We start from the raw sequence: 18,403 nt of genomic DNA on the forward strand, positions 1-18,403 counted from the left end.
AAATTAAGAAAAGGACAATAACTGGCACAGGCTCAACTTCAACTCAAAAAAATAGCTATGGCAGCTAACAAAATACATCTTTTTACATAATTTTTAAGATTAAGTTCAAATTAGAAAGTGTGAATAAAAGTCATAAACATTTCAGACATGGATGGCACTAATTTGAATGTCACTGGAAGCACTGGAGAGATGAACTGAGCAGAGAGTCCATTGGCACTACACTGGTGTCAGCGTTGGGATGACAGGTGGAGACCTGAAATGGACCTGCATGGCCCTTTTGATGAGCTTCCAGAGAGTCTCGAGACTGAGAATGTCACTTGCAGCATCACTCTAGGAAGGCAGACAGCTGAGAGTCTGGTAACTCTGCAGCTCCAGTTTCTCCATCTGCTAAGTTCCACTGGCATGGGTGCCCCGTTGCTGACAGAGCTTCTGGCTCATGGTGCTGGGTAAAGTGGGTCAGATCGAGTTGCCACTGTCCCCCAGGTGATCAGTACATCCTAAATTCTACCAACCTATCCCTTTCATTCGAGGCTATACTGGCCTGTTAATGGCCTTTCATCTCAGCCCACCTGTATTCCCCCAGGCTAGCTGACCAGCCAGTTTGTATTATTTCTAGTTTTAACCTGCAGGAAATACACTTGCTTTATCTTTTCTTATTTCAAGTCCTCCCAAGGTTCCAGCCCCAGTAGTTTGAGAGTACCAGCAGGTTGCTGTGTCACATGTGCTTGATGCTTAGCAGATGCTGGAGCTGTCATTCTTCTCTTCCCATCACATAATTGGTTTCTGCAATTTGCTTCCCGCTTAGCAGATGTCATAACTCTTCTTTAATCTCTGACATGTTCACTTCTTAATACAATTCCCAATGAAATCTGCCACAGGAAATACATGAACTCTGATAACTTCACGGAGGTTGCCACCAGCCACATTTTTTGCTTCACCAGCACAAATCATGTCAGCCGCTGTCAGTTAAGGCAAAGATCAAGTTTTTTATCCAAGAAGTTTGGGACAACATTTAGGATTTCATATATAAAGACTATCTGTGCTACTCGACTAAGAGGGGTTGAACTTTAAGTAATCAAGGTAGACCTCAGCATTAATGCTTGCAGTGCACCATCTATTGAAAGTTATTATGTAATGCATGTACTAATAAAATGCATTGCATTTCTCACTTCAACAGATGGCGCATCAAAAACATTTGTGGTAAAAAATGCATTAGTAAAATGCATTACAATGCTCCATCTGTTGGACTGACAAAAGCAATGCACATATTTCTATTATATGCCATTTGATATGGGATTCATAAAAGCAGTGTTAATGTCTGTGATGCACCATCTGTTGGAATAACAAATGTAATCCATTTTATTACTAAATAATAATAATAACAATAATAATTCTTTAAAATTATATAGCGCTTTTCTCACTACTCTAAGTGCTCTCCATGCATGGAGGACCCGGGACTTGACCCATGATAATCTTATTGTAAGGCAGTAGCGCTACCACTGCACCAACTAAAATGTTTGTGATCGGCTACCTGTTGGAATGAGAAATGTAATACATTTTATTACTGTAACTGTTTGTGATGCGCCAACTGTTGGAATGACAAAAGCAATGCACATATTTCTATTAAATGCCAATTGATATGGGATTCATAAAAGCAGTGTTAGTGTCTGTGATGCACCATCTGTTGGAATAACAAATGTAATCCATTTTATTACTAAATAATAATAATAACAATAATAATTCTTTAAAATGATATAGCGCTTTTCTCACTACTCAAAGTGCTCTCCATGCATGGAGGACCCGGGACTTGACCCATGATAATCTTATTGCAAGGCAGTAGCGCTACCACTGCACCAACTAAAATGTTTGTGATCGGCTATCTGTTGGAATGAGAAATGTAATACATTTTATTACTATAAATGTTTGTGATGCGCCATCTGTTGGAATGACAAAAGCAATGCACATATTTCTATTATATGCCATTTGATATGGGATTCATAAAAGCAGTGTTAATGTCTGTGATGCACCATCTGTTGGAATAACAAATGTAATCCATTTTATTACTAAATGATAATAATAACAATAATAATTCTTTAAAATGATATAGCGCTTTTCTCACTACTCAAAGTGCTCTCCATGCATGGAGGACCCGGGACTTGACCCATGATAATCTTATTGCAAGGCAGTAGCGCTACCACTGCACCAACTAAAATGTTTGTGATCGGCTACCTGTTGGAATGAGAAATATAATACATTTTATTACTATAAATGTTTGTGATGCACCATCTGCTGGAATGACAAAAGCAATGCATTTTACTACAACAAGTGTTTGTGATGTGCCATCTGTTGGAATGACAGTGAAGTTGCAACCTTTGATTAAGGTGAATTATTACACCATCTCTGCGGTGGGTTGGCACCCTGCCCAGGATTGGTTCCTGCCTTGTGCCCTGTGTTGGCTGGGATTGGCTGCAGCAGACCCCTGTGACCCTGTGTTCAGATTCAGCGGGTTGGAAAATGGGTGGATGGATGGATTACACCATCTTCATGACACTGATATGGTAACCGGAAGCCACCGTCCATTAATTGACTGGATCCTCTTGATTGGAAGGTATTTTCTGAGCTGAAATTCCTACTGTTTACATGAGTACTTAAGATTATTTCATTCAACTTTCCATTTTTCTACCATGGGATTAAACAGGTCTCCGGTGTTCGAGCCCAACTTGTCTTCTGTTTCCTTCATTTTTTTCTTACAATGTTCCTATTTTTTAATAATTTTAGGTTTCAAACGAGTCAGACGCATAACTCTGGGTCAAGTTATTTTCTTGGACCTAGAATATATTAGCAGTCCCCACGCAGCAGGAGAGAACCAGATAACTTCAGCTGTTCCAGTAAGGGTGAGTGTAGCTGGCAGCCATTTGTTTAGATGCCTGGCTGCAGATTCCCGGCAAAGAAGCTCAGACGGTATGGCTGCTTATTAAAGAGAAAACAGAGAAGGATATCCAAGTGCTAATGGCTTCAAGGTGCAACAGATGTGAATATAACGCCCTGTTTCTCTCTAAATATTCCTTAATATTTTGATGGTTTTCCACTGAATTTTGCAGTTGCTGAGTCACCACCCATTAAATGAAAAATGATTTCCCTGTGGTAATGTCAATATTTGTTACTTTTCATTTTATTATTTATTTTTCTTTTATATGAAATAAATTTTTATTATAATGCTGCATGGGTTTCATTTTTTTTTAATTATTGGGCCACTAATCATTCTGTAATTTAACAGAGAATTCTTAAACTGAACCCATTTCAGGCTCACAGAGGGTCACAGCCAATCCAAGTAGTAGTGGGCACAAGGTGGGTAACAATCCTGAAGTGGGCAGCAGTCCACCACTAAGCCCACAAATCACAGCTGCCAACCCACCTTTCTCATGACTTTGGGTATATAGAAGGAAAACATAAGAACGAGTGATGGGCATTTCGATTCACTTTAGGATTTGATTGATTCATCAGTACTAAAAGTAAATCTTTCCCTTTTGGCCCCTTGGGGAATGAATTTCATTGCAAATATAGCCATCCTTCCATTCATTTTCCAACCCGCTGAATCCGAACACAGGGTCATGGGGGTCTGCTGGAGCCAATCCAGGCCAACATAGGGCACAAGGCAGGAACCAATCCTGGGCATGGTGCCAACCCACCACAGGGCACACACAAACACACCCACACACCAAGCACACACCAGGGACTGTGGGAGGAAACCGAAGCGCCTGGAGGAAACCCACGCAGACACGGGGAGAACATGCAAACTCCACGCAGGAAGGACCCGGGAAGCAAACCCAGGTCCCCAGGTCTCCCAACTGCGAGGCAGCAGTGTTACCCACTGCGCCACCGTGCCACCTTGCAAAAATATACTGTAATCAAATAATTCATACATACAATAAATTATATATTAAACATGATGATTATGCCTATATATGATATATGACTTTGGATTACTGAAAGCAAAAACCATGAAAATATAGTTAAAATGTCAAATTAAAATAAAATGATAAGTTACAGAATCATTAGTGAACCAGAACCGTGCAACTCGTTCACCAATAATGATTTCATTTGTGAATCAGAAATCAAATAAGAAACACGGGACCCGTTCTTGGGTAATGATTTGTTTTGTGAATCACATGAATGAGAATTGTGTGACTCGTTCTCGGGTAATGATTCTGTTTGTGAATGAAACAAATGACAATCATGAGACTCATTTTCTTGGGGCACTTTGTGAATCAAATGAACGAGAATTGCGTGATTCCTACTTGGATAATGATTCTGTTTGTGAATCGAATGAGAATTGTGTGATTCATTCTTGGGTAATGATTTAGTTTACGAATCAAATGAACGAGAATTGTGTGACTTGTTCTCAGGTAAAGATTAAGTTCAAGAATCAAATGAACAAGTGTAACTCATTCTCGGGTAATGACACAGTCTGAGAATCAAATGAACCAGAATAGTATAACTCGTTTGCGGGTAATGATTCCGTTTTGAGAATCAGGTAAACAAGAATCGCCTGACCCGTTTGTGAGCGATGATTCCATTCATTAATCAAATTAATGAGGACAGTGTGACCCGTTCATGGGAAATTCAGTTAGAGATTCAAATTAATGGGAATTCTGACCCTTGTTTGTAGTTAATAATTCACTTTGTGAATCAAATGAATGGGAATTGTGCGTTTCCTTCTTGTATAACGATTCAATTTGTGAACCAAATGAATGAAAAATGTGTGATTCATTCTCAGGTAACAATTCGGTCCGAGATCCAAATGAAAGAGAATAGTGGACTTGTTCTCAGGTAATGAATGATTCACTTTGCAAATCCAACGAACAAGAATGGTTTGATTCCTTTCAGGATTATGATTCAGTTTGTGAATCAAATGAATGAGAATTGTGTGACTCATTCTCAGGTAACAATTCAGTTCGAGATCCAAATGAATGAGAATCATGTGACTTGTACTTGGGTAATGATTCACTTTGCGAATCCGATGATCGAGAATTGCACGATTCCCTCTTATATAACGATTCAGTTTGTGAATCAAATGAACAAGAATTGTGTGATTCCTTCTTGGATAATGATTCTGCTTGTGAATCGAATGAGAATTGTGTGACTCATTCTCAGGTAATGATTAAGTTTGCGAATCAAATAAATGAGAATTGAGTGACTTGTTTTTGGGTAAAGATTAAGTTCAAAAATCAAATGAACAAGAACCATGTAACTCATTCTCGGGTAATGACTCAGATTGAGAATCAAATGAACCAGAATAGTATAACTCGTTTAGGGGTAATGATTCAGTTTTGAGAATCAGGTAAACAAGAATCGCCTGACCCATTTGTGAGCGATGATTCCATTCATTAATCAAATTAGTGAGGACTGTGTGACCCGTTCATGGGTAATGATTCAGTTAGAGAGTCAAATTAATGAGAATTCTGAGACTTGTTTGTGGTTAATAATTCGCTTTGTTAATCAAATGAATGGGAATTGTGTGATTCATTCTCAGGTAACAATTTGGTTCGAGATCCAAATGAATGAGAATCATGGACTTGTTTTCAGGTAATAATTCACTTTGTGAATCCAACGAACAAGAATTGCACGATTCCTTCTTATATAACGATTCTGTTTGTGAATTGAATGAGAATTGTGTGACTCGTTCTCGGGTAATGATTTAGTTTGCGAATCAAATAAATGAGGACTAAGTGACTGGTTTTCGGGTAAAGATTAAGTTCAAGAATCAAATGACCAAGAACCATGTAACTCATTCTCGGGTAATGACTCAGTTTGAGAATCAAATGAACCAGAACTGTATAACTCAATTTGAGTAATGATTCAGTTCTGAGAATCAGGTAAAGAAGAATCGCCTGACCCGTTTGTGAGCGATGATTCCATTCATTAATCAAATTAATGAGGACTGTGTGACCCGTTCATGGGTAACGATAAAATTAAATTAAATGAATGGGAATTGCGTGACTCTGTCTTATATAACAATTCAGTTTGTGAATCAATTGAATGAAATGAATTAAAATTGTGTGACTCGTTCTCAGGTAACAATTCAGTTCGAGATCCAAATGTACAAGAATCATGTGACTTGAACTTGGGTAATGATTCACTTTGTGAATCCAATGAACGAGAATTGCATGATTCCTTCTTACATAACGAGTCACTTTGTGAATTAAATTAACCGAGAATTGTGTGACTTGTTCTCAGGTAATGTTTCGGTTTGCTGACGAAATGAATAAGAATGGTGTGACCCGCCTGTGGGTGACGATACAATCTGAATATCAAATGAACGAGAGTTGCGTAACTCATTCATGGGTAATGAATTCAGTTACAGAATTAAATTAGCGAGGATCCTGTCACCATCCATGAGACCACCCAAATCCTAGTGCTAATTGGCAACTCTAAAAGGGTCGGTGGCATCCTCATATTTGCCAATGAAAGCTGGTACTTGAGAGTTGTCTGTATGTGCAGCTTCAGGGGCAGAACTTGCAAGATGCCAGACTGAGTTGGCACTGAATGAGGCTGGGCACCCAACACAATGAATGTATTTTTTTTTTTTTAAAGCATGATCAAGTCAATAGTATAAAGGGAATGGGAGACCCCCAAACAAACAGTCATTGCCAACAGATCAGTGGAGGCCCGGCAGAGTAACGTTCAGTCAAATGACAGCTGAGTGCAACAGCAACGCCAAAAGGGGCTCATCAAATGTCACCAATTGTTCTAGTGTGTCACAAGCAGACGGTCACAGCTGGTTGTAAAACTGAGTTCACTTCTTATCAGAAAAAGACCAGAATTATTGGTGACGGAGGACAAAAGCACGTAAACACTGAAAACCGCATGATAACTACTCATTGGCTCAGAGTGCTGCAGCCAGCAAGCCCTTCAGAAGGTTGGCGTCCATCATTCTGTTGAGTCCCAAAGAAACCTCACTATGGCGTATTGTTGAACAGTGGTGCGACCCAGCACCGCAGGGTCCGTGTTCATGTGACCGTCCTTGGCTTCGACTAAACTAACAACAGAGCATGGCACTGAGAGTGTGTGTGTGTGTGTGTGTGTGTGCGTGTGTCTGAACTACCCATCAGCCACCGTCAATGTGCTGAATTGTGTCTGCTTCTGCACTGTGGTTACCACATCATTTTCAAATTGCCTTTTGTTAGTTAACAATAGATAGATAGATAGATAGATAGATAGATAGATAGATAGATAGATAGATAGATAGATAGATAGATAGATAGATAGATAGATAGATAGATAGATAGATAGATAGATAGATAGATAGATAGATAGATAGATAGATAGATAGATAGATAGATAGTGTAGCAGGCAAGATTAACAATTTAGTTACATTAACAAGAAATGCATTTTATTATAGACTGATAGATAGATAGACTGATAGTTACTGTAGATAGTCTGTTAATCAGACTATGAAGGTGCCCACCCATTTGCCCATCTCTGTCACTCCCGCTCCTGTGTGGATGCTGGGTGGAGAGCGGCCCAATTCAGGAAAGACAGACCCAGGGGCATGATGGTGCAGAGGAATTTCCCCCTAGGTACAGTGGGCTGCCGTCAATGGTGATGTCTTGCCACTCTCTTCTCCTCTTGTTGATGGGTCCATCATTGTTTAAAGTGATGGACATCTTTGATTAAGGTGAAGGAAGAGCCTGCTCAGAGGAGTTGTTGATATCAGCGGTAGTGAAGGTAATCAATCTGCCTTCAAACCATTTCACTTCCCTTCGGGAAGGACAAGGAAAGGTTGGAAGTTGCACCACTTTGGATGGATCCCTGGTTGTGTTCTTTAGTCCGTCTTAGTCAGGACCTCCCCTTTGACCTTACCGCCATGGTTACACACACAAAAGTGAATGGGAGACGTCATCAAAGTTTGTTTGTATATTAACTGTAATACCACTTTGAGCTGCAGGGTGGCACTGTCACTTTGTCCACAGACTGGAACAATGGGGGCCCGAGGAATGTTGACATCACTTCCTCTCCCATGGAAATAAAAAACACCACTTGAAGAAGATGGTAGTCACACTATAGACTGTTGTCTGAGAAGACGTAACACTGCAGTGCTGGCAGATACTAGCGATCTGGGGTTCACTGGACAGTGCCCCAAATCTTTATCTAGTTTATTCTATTTTTTAATAGATAGATAGATAGATAGATAGATAGATAGATAGATAGATAGATAGATAGATAGATAGATAGATAGATAGATAGATAGATAGATAGATAGATAGATAGATAGATAGATAGATAGATAGATAGATACCGAGGTCTCTTTGTTAGGTAGATAATGTGAAAGGCCCTATATTATTACCGTTTACCCTAAGAGACATGTCTTTTGTGTATTGATTCAAGCAAACAATGCAAACAACAAGACCCTTGTGTCCACTAGAGGCCAGTGTTGCTCCCTTAGTTTACTGCACTGATGGCTTTGTATCTTAAACAAGGGTGGGCATCAGGATTCTTTGAACATAAAAATCAGAATTTCATAAACCTAATGATAAACAAAACATGAATAGGAATATTTTACGTAAGAGATGAAACATCAGCCAATGCAAACGTAAGTTGCTAATTAACGTGAAAACATGAGCCAGTCTGACGAGAAACTGAACAATGCACACGGTGGACATTTATAAATGAGAAGAAGAGAGCAGCACTTTAATGAAGTCTTTGGTCTGCACCAAGAGCCGTGTGAGTGCAGATTCACGTTTAACTCACTTATGAATTTCAAAGGTTTCTGAGTCAAAGGGACCTTTCTTTGATAAATGAGTGCCCCAATTAACAAGTTGCTAATTCATTCAGATGAGCCCAAAACTCACATGCCTAGTTGTTCATTTAACTTTATATACAAATCTTAATCTCCATTTTGGTTTCTTTTGGGGCTTCAAATTGTACCCAAGAAAGAAATCTACTGTGAGAAGCTGGGCACGTCCTCTGGACAGAAGGCTCCTCAGATCTGACGTGCCCGCAAGAATTTAACAGCACAGACAGGGACACATTGGGCACAATAATTTATTTAACCATTAGGTGGCAGCACTAACTTTACTGCTTTTCACCTTATTGTCCATAATTTAATAGAATGGCTACACTCATCAGACTGGTCAAGGTGGCCTCAAGGAGCCCCCATCTTCACCCTCGCCCATTAAAACAAGCACTTACGGTGTAGGGATAATAATTCATTGGGGACACAATACCTTAAATGCGTATTTGTGTGGACAGTCCTGGGCCTTCATAGTCTTTAATATTTTGCACTTTGTTGTTACTGTTTTGCACTTGAGACGTCATGGTCTGTGTCAGCTGGCGAAGCAAATGAGTTTCCCTCCAGACATCACTAATGTACATTCTAGGATCATATAGTGCCTTCACTATCCATCTTACTCTCATCTGTCTCTGATACAGTGAAGGACACCTCAGAGGACTAGAAACCCACCTTAAGCAGGTAAAAGGATAAGATGGGTGGGTGGGACTTTTATAGAAGAGTGACACGTTTTGTGAGTGTTGTGTCTATGGCTAAAGTCCCTGATTTTGTGTTTATTCATTTATAAATTGGAGTAGGCTGTTAGGCTTGGGACTGTAAAGTAAAAAAAAGTAATAATAATTAAAATATTTGGAGGAATACGTGATCTGGAAAATGTCCTTTGAAAATAAATGTAATGACTAGCGAGTTTGGATGTTTAGAGTCAATACACAAAAACAAATGTGTTGTTTGTATTTTTTTTGCTTGAATCAGTGCATTGAAGGGTCAACAGAGCAATTTACAGAACCAACGTAAAAAAACTCACATCCCTTCAGCTTTAACTTATATGAGCACCAGAAAATTACTAGATAAAGGGAGCTTACACAAAAGACACACCTTTAATGGTAACTGGAAATATATACTGTAGTGTCATTTCACATTATCTACCTAATAAAGAGCCCTGACAGTTATTATACAGTGCCGGTCATATCTATCTGCCTATCTATCTAAATTGATATTTTATTTACACACTGCCTTTCCCATGCTCCAAGGTGCTTATCTATTATATAGCGCCTTTCACATCTATCTATTGATTAATCTCCACTCAGTCAGTGCGTTAATGTGGAGGAGCGGTTTGCATGATCAATGGTCCCCTGAGCGATGCCATCAGAAATCATCAACTCTGGTAGGGCAACCCATGGCGGTGAGGTCAAAGGTGAAGTCCTGACTAAGACTAACTAAATCACACAAACAAGAGTCCATCCAAAGGGGTGCAAGTTCCAAACTTCCCTCGTCTCCCTGCTTGCCACGTGGCTTCCAGAAGGGTCACTTCCCAGTTTGATGGCAGATTGATTACCCTCACGACCGCAGATCTCAACAACTCCTCTGAGCAGGCTCTTCCTTCACCTTAATCAAAGGAGTCCATCACTTTAAACAATGATGGACCCATCAACAAGAGGAGAAGAGAGTGGCAAGACACAACCATTGACGGCAACCCACTGCACCATCATGCCTCTGGGTCTCTCTTTCCTGAATTGAGCTGGTCACCACCCAGCATCCACACAGAAGGGGAGTAACAGAGATGGGCAAATGGGTGAGCAGCATCACTGTCTAGTTAACAGACTATCTATCTATCTATCTATCTATCTATCTATCTATCTATCTATCTATCTATCTATCTATCTATCTATCTATCTTATAGTGCCTTTCATATCTATCTATCTATCTTATATAATGCGTTTGTTGTTAATCTATCTATTTAATCTTGCCTACTACACTATCTATCTATCTATCTTATACAATGCCTTTGTTGATAATCTATTTCATCTTGCCTACTACGCTATCTATCTATCTATCTATCTATCTATCTATCTATCTATCTATCTAATAGTGCCTTTCTATCTATCTATCTGTCTATCTATCTATCTATCTATCTATCTATCTATCTATCTATCTATCTATCTATCTATCTATCTATCTATCTATCTATCTATCTATCTATCTATCTATCTATCTAATAGTGCCTTTCTATCTATCTGTCTATCTATCTATCTTATAGTGCCTTTCATATCTATCTATCTATCTATCTATCTATCTATCTATCTATCTATCTATCTATCTATCTATCTATCTATCTTATAGTGCCTTTCATATCTATCTATCTATCTATCTATCTATCTATCTATCTATCTATCTATCTATCTATCTATCTATCTATCTATCTTATAGTGCCTTTCATATCTATCTATCTATCTATCTATCCTATACAATGCCTTTGTTGTTTATCTATTTAATCTTGCCTACTACGCTATCTATCTATCTATCTATCTATCTATCTATCTATCTATCTATCTATCTATCTATCTATCTATCTATCTATCTATCTATCTATCTAATAGTGCCTTTCTATCTATCTATCTATCTGTCTGTCTATCTATCTTATAGTGCCTTTAATATCTATCTATCTATCTATCTATCTACCTTCAAAATAGAAAAAAAACTAGATAAAGATTTGTGGCACTGGCCAGTGAACCCCATTTAACAAAAATAGTCTCTGGTATCTACCATCACTGTATGGTATGCATTTTTCTCAGAAGAGAGTCTATAGTGTGACTGCCACCTTCTAGTGGAGATGTTTTTTTTTTTTTAATCTGATTGGGAAGCAGAAGATGTGAATGTTTCCATGGAAGTGGAAGTAAGATAATTATTACTCATGCATCTGTTCTTTCAAGCTGAGGGCAAAACAAGGAATGGCATAAATGGCAGTGCCAATCTGGGCCTCAGAGTGATATTGCAGTTGATATTTCATGTATGTAAATCAATCTATCTATCTATCTACATTTATTATATAGTGCCTTTCCTATCCATTTACCTCTCAAATAGTGAAGGGCACCTCCGAATGGATTAATTAAAACCCACCCAAACAGTTAAAGCGATACGATAGAAAGGTTGCACTTTCAACTCGCATGTCATGCTCTTGATGGCCGCCTCAGAAGTGTCCAAGTAAAAGAGGCCACCATGATTTGGATCCCTTGTCTTGTGTGTCTTTCTGTGCCAATGGGGACCCTCCGACTTAATGAAGGGTTCACTTACTTTACTACACTTGGGTTTCTTCACTTTCGCTGCATTATGCAACATAAATAGATTAACTGTGGGCCCATTTGCTCTCACCTTGAAAATTTGCTCGGTCCTTCCCCGTCTTCATCATCAAAGTCCATCCTGCCAGGAGGAAAAACATTCAAGAAGATGACTGAAACCTCCAGCGGAGAGCCCTTTTTGCATTTAACAGACACAACTGAAGGCCAGAATCATAAAGAAGCTAAAGTACCCCTTTGATGATCACAGGAAAGAAGAAACACGTGGCCAGCATTTGTAATGACAATTAGCTACAAAACCAGAGGATTCCAAGGTGACAACAATAGGAACAAAGATAAACGAGATGCACCCTTTTGTCTCAATGATGGCAGAGGCTCCACCTCATTAAACGTCCTGTCATATCTCACAAACTATACAGAGCACCGGCTGGTCAATACCTCAATGCAGATGGGCTCTAGGACCACCATAGTAAATGGTGATGCTGCATGTATGTTTTGCTGGTGGTCCAGTACGGGGAGCACTCACCTCAGTTTAGTAATTCAGGTTTATCTAATGAGAGAGGAGAATTCTGAGCTCTTCAATCAGTCCTCGTACATTCGCTGAGCTGCAGATTCATAAGAGCCCCACCAGTGCCCTGGTTTCATTGACAGGCTGACATCTTCATAACAGTTTAACTCTTACACCTCTTTGGCGGTGGAGTGTGATCCTGTACAAACCCTGAAGGCACTTGACGCCATGTGGATCTTTACCTTTAATAATCTCGACATTATAAGACTCTGAGCACGTACGTTAGCTCGATGTGACGTTTGTGGAGGCCGAGTGCGAAGGTGACGACAGAGGAAGGATTTTAATGTGACGCCGTTTCTTCCTTTCCACCTCCAGAACTGGAGATAAGATCCCCCGATGATGACCATCAGCCAATAGCCTTTAGCCACACCCCTGGCTCCACCCCATCCCAGCCTCCACTATAACATCTCATCTGACACGAGAGGGTGCTGTTCATTGTGGACCGGCAGTTGTCAGAGGCTACATCCACGCTACATCATTTTTGGTAAAATTTTCTTTTCTTCCGCACTACATCAGCATTTTTAACTCCTGAAAAATGGAAGAAACGGAGAGTTCTGGAAATGTAGACTGTAACTGCGCTCTGATTGGTTCGTGCTTATTATGTGGCTCCGCCCTAGTTGGAAGCTGTCTGGAGATGGCAGAAGCTTCCAGAAGGACAAACCGCCACTGCAACACTCCACCGACTCTTTGGAGGCTTCACCTTTCTTTGTTGTGTCAAACTCCTTTTTATTACCCAGATTGTGAAACACATAACAGTGACAAAATGGCTTTGCAGCAGCACTCTCATTGGGAGAGTGGAAAGCTAGACAAGGGATCAGGGTAAGCTGAAAAGAGGAAAATTACACCTGAGCACTCTGGACCTCGGACTGGACCAAAGGTTAACCTTCCAGAAGGACAAAGCAAAGACAAGACATGAGTGGCCGAGGGAAAAATCTGAGAATGTCCTGGAGTGGCCCAGCAGGAGCCCAGATTTGAACCCAAATGAACATCTCTGGAGAGTCCTGAACACAGCTGTCCACCAAGGGTCTCCAACCAGCCTGACAGAGCTTAAGAGGACCTGCGGAGAAGAATGGCAGCAAAGCCTCACAGTCCAGGGGTGGGAGGCTTGTGGCGTCAGGTTTTACAAAATGATATTTTTGGGTATTTTCAAGTCTAATGGTGATTAGTCAATGATGTAATTCTTACTAATGTGTGGATCAGTGTTCAGTGAGGGGTGGATGTTCACTTATCTTATATTTAGGAAAGAACACTTTATAATAATTAAAATACAACAAAAAAAATAAATTCATCAGAAATTTGCGAACAACTCGCCCACTCATGTCAACAAAAGAATAACTAATGCGTGACAAAATGAAAAAACTGAGCAAATACTACTTTATGATAGATAGGCTACTGTAGATGGATGGTATAGTAGGCAAGATTAAAAATTTACATAGATGAACAAGAAAGGCATTAGATAGATAGATAGATAGATAGATAGATAGATAGATAGATAGATAGATAGATAGATAGATAGATAGATAGATAGATAGATAGATAGATAGATAGTGTAGTAGGCAAGATTAAATAGATAGATTAACAACAAAAGCATTGTGATAGATAGATAGATAGATAGATAGATAGATAGATAGATAGATAGATAGATAGATAGATAGATAGATAGATAGATAGATAGATAGATAGATAGATAGATAGATAGATAGATAGATAGATAGATAGTGTAGTAGGCAAGATTAAATAGATAGATTAACAACAAAGGCATTGTATTAGATAGATAGATAGATAGATAGATAGATAGATAGATAGATAGATAGATAGATAGATAGATAGATAGATAGATAGATAGATAGATAGATAGATAGATAGATAGTGTAGTAGGCAAGATTAAATAAATAGATTAACAACAAAGGCATTGTATTAGATAGATAGATAGATAGATAGATAGATAGATAGATAGATAGATAGATAGATAGATAGATAGATAGATAGATAGATAGATAGATAGATAGATAGATAGATAGATAGATAGATAGATAGATAGTGTAGTAGGCAAGACAAAAATTTAGATAGATTAACAAAGGTATTAGATAGATAGATAGATAGATAGATAGATAGATAGATAGATAGATAGATAGATAGATAGATAGATAGATAGATAGATAGATAGATAGATAGATAGATAGATAGATAGATAGATAGATAGTGTAGTAGGCAAGATTAAAATTTAGATAGATAGATAGATAGATAGATAGATAGATAGATAGATAGATAGATAGATAGATAGATAGATAGATAGATAGATAGATAGATAGATAGATAGATAGATAGATAGATAGATAGATAGATTCACAAGCATCTGCATAGGACAATGGTGATGGTAATTCCAATCCAGGGGGTTGGCGCTGTGTGACAACAGACTCTCTTTTCCTCTTTCTGTCCCCTCATGTTGCGGTCCCTTGAGGATCCTGCCGACTATGCCAATGTAAGGACATGTCAAAAAGTAGAAAGGGTTGATCTTTTAATCAAGAGAAACCATGTTTAAAGTGCAAAAAACAGCTTTTTCAGATGTAAGTCTCTTTCATCGACTAGCGAAGATGACAGTTCCTCCAGTTTCATTGTAATCGGACAGGAAAATGTGGGCCTGGTCGCCAGACCCCAGAAGTGATATTAATGGAGAAGAGCAGTCAATTCTCCTGTTTGCAGGAGGAGGAAAAGACAGACCTTTATAACACAGCACCACCCCATGGCTCAGTGGAGAATTGCCTTTATTTGTCCCCAGGAGGAAATTTGGTTTTCTACAGTAGCTCTTTAAATCAATAATTACATAAAGACAGACAGATAGAAAGACACTTAGAACTTAAAGGCCAAACAGCTCAATCTTGGTTTCATCAGATCAGAGAGTCTTGTTGCTCATACTGTGAGGGTCCTTTAGGTGCCTTTTTTGCAAAGTCCAAGTGTTCTTCCATATGTCAACTGGCCACTTACTAAGTAAATACATTTCACAACAACCTAGTGTAGCTGGCACACAACTGGGCATCAAACTGGCACTGTCTGCTTATATTCTTAGAATATTGAGGACCCCCTAAAACAGCAAGTCTTTTGTAATAGCTGAGAAGTAGGAAAGCAGAGAAAGATGAGTTGTCTTCTTACCCTCCAGATCTCCTTTTCCCACCTCGAGCTGGCATGGCACCTGCCATTCTCACCTGCCCGGCTGCCACAGCTGCTCCAGGCAGTGCACCAGCTCCCGGAATGTCTGTAGCCATCTCTGTATTTGAAAAAAAAAACAAAAAAAACAAATTGTAATAAAAAGATAAGCTCATTGATTGAGAGTTGTATGCCAATGTTAACCTCCATGGAGAAAGTCTTAAAAGGGTGAGGAAGTTCAAATATTTTGGATCAACCAAAACAGAAGGTGGAGAGCTAGGTCAGGTCAGGTTGGGGGGCAGGCACTGGTACAGCAAGTTGCCACACCCACCAAGTCACGAAACAGCTTGGAATCCCAGTTGGCAACCCCCAGGCAGACACGCGGTCCAGTCCCACCCTCCGGAAATGATCTGCCGCAATGAGGGTCCAGTGAGCCAGATCACCCTCGGGGAATCACTTGGGGAAACTGACGCTCTCACACAATGCGGGTCATGTGCCTCATTCGAGACTCCGTGTGCACAAAGATTTTAAGAAATGTTTTTTGAAAGTTGATTGATGAAAAGTGTATGAGACTTATTTTTTCTTTTTTACTATAATCACGCTTCATATAAGCGTGATTTTTAAAAAGTATTTTATATATTGTGAGATATGGCCGGCCATTCATCCCGGCCAATACCCCCAGGCCGCCAGATGGAGCCCTCCTTGCAGCATGGAGGTGCCCCGAATGCCAGCTGGGCCTCATGGACAGTGGAGTTTTAATGCACAGCCCTGCAGGATACCATGGGGGCCACCAGGAGTCACTGCAGGGGGGCCCAGGGATTTATATTTTCCGTATAGCCCGGAAGTATTTCCAAGTCATGGGAACGGAAGAAATCATATACTTCCGGGCTGAAGAAAAAGAGAAGTTTTTACCTGACCTGGAAGTGCTGGATAATCACATGGACTGAGGGCTCAGAAGCACCGAGGAGTATAAAGGACTGTGAAAGATCCCAGACAAAGGAGCTGAGTTGGGAGGCAGGGTGGCTAAGCATCTGGGAGAGTGGAGGATTATTTGATTATTGATTATTGGTTATTTGTATAAGTATTGTGGAGAGGAGGGTGCTTTGTGCACTGTATTATTATAATAAACCATTATTTGGACTTTTATCTGATGTCTGACGGCTGGTCTGAGGGTTCAAGGGGTCGACAGTGCCTCTATTTGTCACAATATAATAATAGGGCGGAGTGGTGGCTCTGAGGCTAAGGATCTGCGCTGGTATCCAGAAGGTTGCCGGTTTGAATCCCCGTCACTGCCAAAAAAAGAGATCCTACTCTGCTGGGCCCTTAACCTGTAATTGCTCCAGGGGCGCTGTACAATGGCTGACCCTGCGCTCTGACCCCAAGGGGTATGCGAAAACGAACAAATTCCTAATACAAGAAATTGTATAAGGCGAAATAAAGAACAATATATATAAATTATTTTCAACTTTTTAGTATTGGGTTTGTTTTCGTATAATTTTGTAATCCATATTTTAACACTTCCTTTAATATTTCTATCTGTTACTAGCGCCATCTATTGGTGAAATCCTGAACTGTTCTGCATATGAAAATTTCATTTCTTAATTCACATGGATTAATTGATCAAATAGTGAAGCTGATTATTGAGTCATGTATTGTCATCGGAAGTGACAAAGTGTGCAAAATTTCAAGAGGTCAATAGGAAGTGGGTTAAATATTGATTACAAGATTTGTACCAGGCAACAAACAGGTGCAGTTAAAATAAGCGTGGTAATAATAATAATAATAATCCTCTTTAATAAAATCCCTATGTGTGTCCAGGTGTCCGTGTGTGGGTGTCTTCTGATGAAGTGCGCATGCGCGGGGCACGGTGCAATGCGCGATATTACTGTCAGAGAAAGTTACAGGCGTTTTACGGAAATACAAACCAGTATTACTGTGAGAGGAAATTAAAGGTACACAATACAGTGACGCATATTACAGCCACATACAAGTTAGTATTACTGTCAGAGGAGATTAAAGGCGTATTACCGACGCGCACGCCTGTATTACCGCCAGAGAAAATTAAAGGTATATTACTGTCTGCAGCTAGTGTGAGAAGGACTCTCACCAGGGTCAACCCACACAAAGCTGCTGGACCAGATAATATACCTGGACGTGTGCTCAGAGCTTGTGCTGACCAGCTGACTGATGTCCTAGTGGACATCTTCAACATCTCCCTGAGCCAAGCTGTTGTGCCACAATGTTTTAAAAATACCACCATCAGACCTGTCCCAAAGACAGCCACAGCCTCAGAACTCAATGACTACCACGCAGTGGCACTCACTCCAATTATTATGAAGTGCTTTGAGCGGTTAGTTTTGAGTCACATAAAGAACCAGCTGCCCCCCAAACTGGACTCTCTACAGTTTGCATATCAATCAAACCGATCAACTGACGATGCAATTTCAATGGCACTCCACCTGACCCTGTCACACCTGGATCACCGCAATGCACATGTAAGAATGCTGTTCATTGCTTTCAGCTCAGCATTCAATACTATCATCCCCAGGCAGCTGATCAGTAAGCTGGATCTGCTCGGACTCAACACCTCCACCTGCAACTGGATTC

At 39.9% G+C, this 18,403-nt stretch overlaps 1 protein-coding gene across 2 annotated transcripts in view; it reads right to left on the reverse strand.

Moving 5' to 3' along the window:
• arnt2 (aryl-hydrocarbon receptor nuclear translocator 2) overlaps positions 1 to 18,403 on the reverse strand; it is a 229,334-nt gene that overhangs the window by 183,752 nt on the left and 27,179 nt on the right. For both annotated transcript variants that reach the window (XM_051920432.1, XM_051920431.1), the window contains exons 2-3: positions 15,803 to 15,917; positions 12,161 to 12,208 (exon numbers count right to left, since the gene is read on the reverse strand). In XM_051920432.1, the coding sequence (XP_051776392.1) occupies positions 12,161 to 12,208; positions 15,803 to 15,917 (163 nt within the window). The remainder of the gene's footprint in view (positions 1 to 12,160; positions 12,209 to 15,802; positions 15,918 to 18,403) is intronic.

Source organism: Erpetoichthys calabaricus, chromosome 17 (genome assembly GCF_900747795.2).
Source record: "Erpetoichthys calabaricus chromosome 17, fErpCal1.3, whole genome shotgun sequence".
NCBI lineage: Eukaryota > Metazoa > Chordata > Cladistia > Polypteriformes > Polypteridae > Erpetoichthys > Erpetoichthys calabaricus.